General features: G+C 43.0%; 1 protein-coding gene across 1 annotated transcript; it reads right to left on the bottom strand.

Annotated features, from left to right (window-relative positions):
* Window positions 1–605: 605 nt before the first annotated feature.
* On the bottom strand, window positions 606–5,933 carry LOC117417413 (5-hydroxytryptamine receptor 3C-like). Its single transcript, XM_034029556.3, has 9 exons — window positions 5,297–5,933; window positions 4,521–4,690; window positions 4,164–4,208; window positions 3,955–4,061; window positions 3,214–3,383; window positions 2,789–2,949; window positions 2,411–2,618; window positions 1,615–1,836; window positions 606–1,081 (listed from the first exon to the last, which is right to left on the bottom strand). Exons 1-9 carry the CDS (start codon window positions 5,409–5,411, stop codon window positions 813–815), a joined length of 1,467 nt encoding a protein of 488 aa, XP_033885447.2. The 5' UTR covers window positions 5,412–5,933; the 3' UTR covers window positions 606–812.
* Between the last annotated feature and the right edge of the window lie 3,731 nt (window positions 5,934–9,664).

Below are 9,664 nucleotides of genomic sequence, written 5' to 3' on the forward strand. Positions count from 1 at the left end.
ACTTCGTAGCTAAATCATGATCCAAATTAGAGCAGTAGGACGGGTTTGAGACTGTTTGACGGTTTTAATATGATTGTAGCAAACAAAATAATTCCATGAATTGTCTAGGCCGTGCACATCACTATAGTATTAAATGAAGCCAACACACCAACTCCCCTGTGGTCTCTCTAGAAACTTCCAATATAAACAGACTTTTTTTAATTAGCTCATATTAATGTGAATTTGACAAAACCTGAGCCAGACAGCTACCTGTGAGTAATAGAACTCATCTTAAGTTTTTTTGTTTCTCATTTTGTAACATAAAAATTTTACTTTAAAAAAAAAAAAATTGAGTTCATGAAAAAGTGGTGTAAACACTCAATGCTAGAATAAGTTCCTCCATTATATGCAGTGTTGTTTGCATTGAATAATTGCACACAGTTTCATGGAATATAAACAGTGTTGTTATCTTGCTTAACCAGCTGAGCTGGGACTGGGAGCTCAAACCCTGAGGTGCTTGCAATCGTCCCTCGTTACTAACCAATGCAAATACTCTTTACAAGTCAGTTGGTATTTCAAGTAATCGCAGTTAGCACAAAAACACACATGACAAAAGTAGGTGAGTATCTTTATTTGACTTTAGAATGGCCGAGCAGTACAGCTCGCTACACACTATATACACCTGCAGCAGAAGGAGTTTGTGCAATGTACTACCTTTTACATGATACATGACTGATGATGTTTATAGCATATCTTAAACTAAATTGAGCCCATGTGACGGGCTCAGTCTGCTGGGATGTCTTCACTGGGATCTTTGCTAGCTATGTCTATTCTCAGTCAGTGGTGGCTGTGTGCCATGTAGCCCAGATAATAATGAATATGATGGCGGAGACAGTTAAAAAGAACAGGTAAAGCCCAAAGAGGAAGCGGTCCAGGATGTGCCCGATTTCGACCCAGACTTCCTCGTTCTCGCCCTTATGAAAGTGGCTGTCCAGGTACTGCCTGATGCACTGCAGGTCTCCGCTCAACTTCTGCAGCTGCAGCACGGCCTGCTTGACCTGCGGACCTGCCTCCTTGGGGTCTTTTATTTCATGAACAGCGCCTGGAAAAGAACAGTCACAATTATGAACGGGCGCAAAGGTCTCATCGGCTAGCAGCACAGTTCCAAGTGATTCCACACTATCAAATATTTGGCAATTAGAAATATTTCTCATTTTTAAACAGCGAACTCACACGTTTGTATTTTCACATGCAGTACAGGTCACAATGCTCTTCTGCATATAAAACACCTTTGTAAACCTGCAGCTCATTGAGAACTGTAGCTCAGGATGCCACAATGAGCCAACACATAATCCATAGTCCTTACTTGCTGATCTGTATTGTCAGCCTTGCAAATTAACTCTTATCACCTCAGAGTCCTATTCTGTTAGTGTGGATGAGTCTCTTTTCTCTCAGGGATAGGGCTCAGCCAAGTCCCAACACTGTGTTTATGAGACGAGGTGTTAAAAGGAGCCTGTTTGGAAGAAGACTGGGGGTGTCCTGGCCTAATCAAAATATAGGTAGATATAGGTAGCTGAAACAAACAAGTCTTGCATTCCCCTAGTCCTCTGGCAGTGGACTTTGTGGCAGAGGTACCTTGAAAAGCAGGATTCAGGGTTACAGTTTTCTTGCTGGTGTTTGGCCAGTGGGTCAGCCTTGGCGAGTAGCAGACCACCCGGGCCATGTAGTGCAGGACGAGCTTGCGCACCCAGGGCGGGACTTCCGGGTACTGCCTGGAACTGTACAGGATGTTGGTGATGGCCACCGTCTCCAGGACACTGGCCACCATCAGTGAGAGGCTGATGGCAAAGTAGGAACCTGCAAGGAAGACAAGCATCTCCAATAAATAAAACAATGGTCCATTGAAAATACCAGCAGCAGGAACATGGCAATGAAACAGTTATTGTTCTCTATTCTAAGAACTGTAATTTCTAAAGGTATGAAACAGCAATATCTTAGAGATAAGAAGAGCTTGAGGGAAGCCACACGCTGTACTGTGATCTGAGACAGGAATCTTGTCTCCCCCCACCTCCAACAACCTTTTAATCACTTTGTAAAAGTCAAACTTTTTTATCTCCAAGAATTAAGGGACACATCAAATCTCCACATTGTTCATAGAAGTGAAACGCTCAATCAGAATTCTAAGGCAAAGAGGAGAGAAATGTTTCGGTTTGTACACTGAAAAAGGCTGATGCTGAAATGTTTGTCTACTTGATTTAGTTTCTGAACATTGTATCTTTTATCTGATGCATTAGATACAACTTCAAAAACAAATCCTAGAACTTAAAAAGAGCTTCAGTGTTTTCCTGAACTCTGTCATAAGCAGTTCACGTCTTTGATGAAGAGAGTTTGCATGGCTCTGATCTAATGACTTAGACAAGCTAGGAGTTACTGATGAGCGGCGTTTCAGCAGAGCTGGGGAGCAGGTCGTTCATGATGAGCAGGAAGACGGTGTAGCCCAGGATCAGGGTCATCTTGAAGGAGGCTCTGTCCACATTCTGTGCTGGCAGTAAGAAGCTGAAGAGGTCGATCATCATGAGGAAGGCACTGGGAATGATGAGGTTCATCACGTAGAGCTTGGGTCTCCTCCTGATGATCAGCTGCAGAGAAAAGGGGCACTGTCACAAAAACAGCATGCCTGCTTGATAACCGCTGGGTACGGTGCACCACTGGAGGTTAAGTGATTAAAGAGAGTTTTTTTAATGGCAAACAAAGGAAGTAACAAGTGCTGCTGTGGAATAATCGATTGCTGAATGGGGGCTGTACCTACTTGATAGACAACCTCATCATATTCGAAGTCAGTGGTATTGAGGAAGTTGCCACGAGCTTCAATGTTTACCAGCTCCCACTCCCCTTTGGTTTTCATCAAGGCTTTTGCTGCCTGAAATGTCTTTTCGGCTGTCATGCCCATACTCACACGCACATCATTTGCTGGGACACAAAGAAAAAAAGTATAGTGTGAATAGGCTGCTTTTATCCATCAAGTCAGGCTCCCAAGAAGAAGCCCTGCAAAGTATATAAACATTACAGTACCAGTACCTACAACGATCCAATACTTTGAATTACACACAAACCTTCTGGCTAGCGCAATGATTTAGACTGGACAGCACTGTGCTGGTGTCACTACATCAGTCAATGCCTGAGGGTGTTTTAGATTAATCAAGCCTATCTGTATTTGTCCTGCGCCTGTGTTACCTGTATGCAGGTAGGACCCAAAGCTGAGCGAGCAGTTCTGCACGTCGAAAGGGAAGTTGAAGATGTCCATGGTGCAGGAGCTGACCACTCGGACAGGTATGTCGTAGTACACGTTACCATTGTGTTTCAGGTACAGGTATGGCGTCTTGGGTGATCTGTCTTCATCCATGCTGTGTGGAGATGCAGAGGAATTCGGTCACTCGCAGCAATGTGCATTGTTATCCTGGGTAGAACCTCGAAGCCTGGGTACTACACTGATCAAAAAGCAAGCTCCACATTTGCAACTGAGTAATAATCAACATTATTTCTGATTTAGTTCTCCCTCGATATTACACGATTCTTCATTGATATCTTTGGGCAATTATCTCACGGTATAGCATCGGGCATCAGCCCTTTATCTGGGAGTACTCAGAACTGTGGTGTCAGGACCTGGTCACAACACTGTGAGCAGTGTATTTTCTAGCTCTTCTTTCATGGGTGAATGCAACACTCGGAGGCTGTGTGGTCCAGTGGTTAAAGAAACAGGCTTATAACCAAGAGGCCCCCGGTTCAAATCCCACCTCAGCCACTGACTCATTGTGTGACCCTGAGCAAATCACCTAACCTCCTTGTGCTCCGTCTTTCGTGTGAGACATAATTGTAAATGACTCTGCTGCTGATGCACATTTCACACATCCTAGTATCTGTAAGTCGCCTTGGATAAAGGCGTCTGCTAAATAAACAAATAATAATAACATTTACAATTCATTGATCAGGATATCCGGCACCCAGATATTTTCACTTGGGATAGAGATATTGTGCGTGCCACACTGCACAGGGTCCCATTGAACAATCTCCATATTCCATTCCTAAAAAGAATAAAAAAAGAAAAACCTGTTTTTACTGTTCCATAATGATAAGTGCCATTCATATACCCGTCCTGTAATGACTGCTAAAAAAAAACAACTTACCAGGACTTGCCAGATGAAGGTTGTCATTGTTTGTATCTTTTCATCCTAAGGGGTAAAAAAAAGTGTGAAAAAAGCTGAACTTACTTTTCTGACAAATGTTTTTGCGTGTGTTTTTTTATGTTTTGGATCGCTTGGGCTACTTGAAATTTGCTTTGCTGTTTAAAGTGAGATTCCAGATTCTCAAGTCCTGTTAGCTCTTACAGGGCGTCTACCTGTGGGATAACGAGCGCTCTACAGCTAGGAAGCTGGCTTGCTGAGTCGATCCATGAGGTTTCGAACTGGCATTATGAAACAAACTTTCATATAAACAAATGATTGTTTTTTCAGACAGATGAAATGAAGTTGAGGCTGGCTTACCACTCCCAGGATGGCGTAGAGAGTGAAGGACACGTTGACTTGTGTCGGGCTCTGGAGGCTCACAACGGGACGGATAGCTTTTCTCTGGAAGACGCTCATCTCGAGTGCCTTCAGGAGCGATTCTGCATTCGGGTTTGAGCAATTCAGAGTCACAGCGGCAGCGGCCTCCCCTGTAAAAACAAAGAAGGTGAATTCCTTTAGAAAACAAAAGATGAATTGTACTGGGGTTTGTAAATCCTCCATCGAGTTGCTGGTAAAATTCATTTTAATAGCACATACTGAAGCAAAAAAAAGTCCATTGAGGACAATCGACTTCTAGAAACAAACAAACAAACAAAAAACCCAATATGCATTTGGCTAGAAATTTTAAATGTACAGTAGCTTTTCCTTTGCAAAACACCTTCCCTGGGTTTCCTTTCTCTGTTGCATGTGGTTTATGTATCACCATCAACTACAAACAGAGGAAGCATCTGCCCAGGATTTGGTCCACTTGAGTTGGAATGACTGAATTGCATAAGCCGCTCAGTTCTGGCTTTAGGCTTGAGGGAAGAGCATGGAGACTCAGGTCCTTTGAGACCAGTGCAGGCTTGACTCTTACTAAGGGAAGTTTGGAGTTTAAATTGACACTCCTTTTTCCCAGCTCTGTGGATCAACTGAGAGGATTCCAGCGTCGACAATCCTGAACCATTCACACACCTAAAAACACAGCAACAACAACCTGGAATTGAAGCCCGAATTCCAAATGGAATTTCGGTGATCTGGGGAGACATGCTTACCTTGTAGGAGCAGCCCAAGGGCCGCTATGAGGACCTGTGCCAGGATTGCCTTTCTCTTGCGTCTGGTGGAAAGCACAACAGCAGCTGCTGGTCTGGGCAGGTTCCACACTGCCATATCCACTCCACCTGCTCCCAGAGAGACTACAGCATCCAGAGAGGGGCACAATCCTGAGGCTCTGCCTCCCCAGCAAGAAAAAAACAAACCCAAAGAAAACTGCGGGATCCTGCAATTTCAACCTTTCTGCCTCAGTTAATAAATAAGCAGCTTCAAGGAATGGGCTCTTTACTTCCAGTATTCAAATGTCCAGGATGTAGAGAATATGTTTTTGTCTCCGTGGAACATCCGGATGCTCTTAATCTGAATGAAATACAAAAAAACCCAAAAAGGTCAAACAAATTGTAGTTTAGTCTTGCCTGGTCTGAAGCGAAGTCTTATCTGGTTTGAACTGTGATTAAGCTCTGCTCTCTGTGCAATGTACATGTAATATCCAAAAAACGTCTTCCTTGTTCTGACTTGGAAAGGAAAGCCCTTCTCCTCTCTGGGATGGTTGCTCACCTTTGTTAGGGCCACGCAGTCAGTCTGTTTCCTGGCAGGTGCTAGCAGGAACTTCATGTTTTTATAACATTGTTTTTCTTAGAGAACATGTGCTTTGCTAAGATAACCGAGGAATCAAACATGTGATTGTCTTCCTGTGCAGAATGGGCTGGAGAACACCCCAGAAGCAAATAACGTTAAACAAATACTTTTTATTTTTTATTTCAGCAGTCAAATAAGGCTTCTTGGCTTCCATGAAAGGCAACCAGTGTATATAACTATCTTAAAACATACCAGGCCATTTGACAGCAGGGTCATTCCAATGTACAGTTGTAGTCAAAAGTTTACACACCCCAGTGGAAATTTATAATTTCTAGAAATTTCTCGAAAACAAAGAATTCTAGGAAAAATCTTTTGTAGCAAAAGTTTTGCTTCTGTGGATGAGGGAAAAAAAAATACAAGAAATAGATGTCTACAATTATTTATTTCAGCAATTTCTTTTTAAAACTCTGAAAATGCTCATTCAAAAGTATTCATACCCTGACAAGGAAAATGAAATTAATAGCTAGCTGAGGCACCTTTAGCAATAATAACCTCTTTTAAATGATTAGGATATTTGTCAATAAGCTTTTGGCATGATTCTTTAGTAATTTTTTTTTAACCATTCAACGCAAAATTGTTCCAGTTCATTCAAATTCTGAGAGCTTCTCTTGTGCACAGCCTTCTTCAACTTATACCAAAGATTCTCAATCGGATTTAGATCGGGACTTTGACCAGGCCATTCCAGAACCTTGATTTTATTCATCTTTGACCATTCTGAAGTAGATTTTGATGTGTGCTTTGGATCGTTGTTGTGTTGGAACATCCAGTTGCGCTTTAAACCAAGTTTTGAAGCGGAGGGTTTCAGATGATTGGCCAATATCTTCTGGTATGCTATGGAATCCATTTTACCATGTATTGGAACTCAGTTTCCTGTGCCATCAGAGGAATAACAGCCCCATAGAATGATATTACCACCTCCATGCTTGACAGTTGGTATGGTGTTCTTGTCTTTGTACGCCTCACCAGACTTTCTCCAAAAGTAACAACTATCGGCACGACCAAATAGCCGACTCACAGCCGTGCTTCTCGTTGTCAGGAGTGTGTATCCTATAGAGGGGGGGTGCACCTCACTCACTCACAGCTGTGCTCCTCGTTGTCAGGAGTGTGTATCCTATAGAGGGGGGGTGCTCTGACACCCTCACGGCGCCGGGTGCGAAGCGGAGGTGCGTCAGCTAATGCGAGAATCTCTCTGCTTTCACAGTGCCATATGACAGCACTTGCTTGATCCACAAGTGAGTGGTCACTGACTGCACTACTCCTGTCCTCCACCGGGTTTCACTATACAGCATGCTTGTGTGCGAGAGTCAGTGGCTACCTGCTCATGCACTGTGACTTGCAGAAGTGTGTGTTGATTGTGGTTGCTGCACTGGCCATCGTAGGTGCCTGTCTAGTATGCATCTGTGATGAATAATCCCAAATGAAATAAAGCAACACAAAGTATTTGAGGTGATCTTGGCTGTCATGACAGGTCTGTGCTGCGTGTCCCTGTTGAGCGACTCGACTCAACCTCTCCAGGCTGCATGTGGTCCATCTGTGGGATCCATGACCAGGGCTAGAGGGAGAGACTGGTCTTCAGCTTCATGAACTACACTGGGTGCAAGAGGAAGTTCAACGTGGGGCAGTTTGAGCGCAAGTACCACCCTGAGAAATTCACCGTCTGAGCAGAGTGTGAGAGTGGGATTGACTGCCTGAACTCTCCTGCCTCGCCCAAGATCTTGTGATTGGTGTGATTTGTGGTGGTGATTCTGCATCTACTTCTATAAAGCAGAGCAACTCAAACTCACACTCAAACCCAGGACTCTGTTAACTACTGCTCTGAACAAGGCTTCTGCTGGAGAAAAATATTAGCTTTGTTCCAGATCACTTATTTAATTAAAAAAACCCTTCCCAATTAATGACTATCTTATACAAAGGCAGTGTTATTCAGAACGTGGTAAGTGCAGTTTCAGGAGAGATTAAAGTTCTGTTTCTGCTTGCATACAGCTGAGTGTGAGGTGGTATTGGCTATGTTTTTTCTATTCATGTGAAAGTTGTTTTCTGTGATAATGAACTTCTAATGTAGAACCTCTTTGTATATACGGTCGGTATTGGGTTTACGTCTTGTCGTCACATTAACATCACTCTGTGTGAAAGACAGAGAGAGATTTCCAAGCTCTATATCGCAGGCACTGAGATTATATATATATATATATATATATATATATATATATATATATATATATATATATATATATATATATATATATATATATATATAATTTAATTGAATATATTTATTTTTTCATTTTGAAATCGAGGAGGCGCTGCCTCCCTTGCATTCTGTAAGGAGCCTCCACTGTGCTGTACAGTGCTGGACTGTAGTGTTGTAATCAATCTCTTCTATTCTAGAGGAGAAATGGAGAAATCCTGCCTTTACACAGTGTGACTAGAGTAAGGAAGCCTGTCTCTAAGTACCATAACGTTTTCTTCCGTTAGTGCAGCACCTTCCGTCTGCACAACACCACACTGTATGTTTTTCATTTTCTCATCAATATTTGAGCAGTTGCTGGGAAATGCAGGCACAGCCCACACAACACAGAGGGCTGAGAGCCGCGGGAGGCGGAACGTGAGTGTTTACTGATATCACTGCTGCGTGTTTCACCAGCAAATATTAGCAGCACCTTCCTGTGGTATTTTCACCTCGGCGGTTATAAACTTCGCCTGCGCAGCGCGACCGTGCAAGGTGGTTCAGCTCACAACGAGGCAGCACCTACAAGTAAAACAGCGTGCTGAAGCTTGGATCAGCGGCGGCAAGAGTAAAGCACGAAACCACGGGCGATTTGCAGACAGGCTGTGCCACGAAACAGACGAAGAAATAAAAAAAGAAAAAGAGGGTGCAGCCCTCAGCAGCGCTACTGCGACTGATTGTATCTTGCAGGCAGCTGCATGACTCAAAGCACCCCTACGCAACCCCTGTAACTATTGTGTAGCTATAAATATGCAAATGCTGCATGTGCTGAGTACACAGGGCTGAGTTGTGACGACTAACCTCTCCAGCATTGCCCCAGCAATGGAACCTTTTTCTTTCTTCCGCAAGCCTCAGATGTTATCTGCTCTGTCACAACCTACACAGCCCGGTTTAAACGACTCCCGCTGGAGTCAGAGCCTGCATGCTTATTGTGGCAATAGAGACCGACACAGTGTAAACTACTCCCGCTAGAATGAGAGCATTGCATGCTTATTGGGACAATAGAGACCGACATAGTGCTGTGATTTGAAGACGGGGACTGAGAGCACTGGCGACTGAAGCGCTCTGTCTTTGTGTCCACACACAGGGACGGAACACTGCCCTCTGGCGGTTTTATATGAATAGAATTCTGAATAACACATCTGGGAAAACACGAAGAATCACACACACATTTGTGCAAATTTATTTATTTATTTATTTATTTATATATACTGTATATAAATTGTGCATATAAATAACAACATGGAATCTGTATATGTTACAGTTTTCCCAGCACTCGTGATAATACACCATCTTTTTCAGGAGTCATTCGCTTAGCATCATTTCATTTCACCTTTTTTATACAGAAAGTGTAAGTGCAGATTTAAAGTAAATACGAGCTGCAGTGTGGAAAGTAGTGGGATTAAATAATTATATAAATAGCTATCAGTAGTAGAAGGCTGTGTTCTACGTGATGGGAACTGTACATTCATTCTAATTACATGTATTCATCTATTTATGAATC

This window comes from Acipenser ruthenus, chromosome 12 (genome assembly GCF_902713425.1).
Source record: "Acipenser ruthenus chromosome 12, fAciRut3.2 maternal haplotype, whole genome shotgun sequence".
Classification (NCBI taxonomy): domain Eukaryota; kingdom Metazoa; phylum Chordata; class Actinopteri; order Acipenseriformes; family Acipenseridae; genus Acipenser; species Acipenser ruthenus.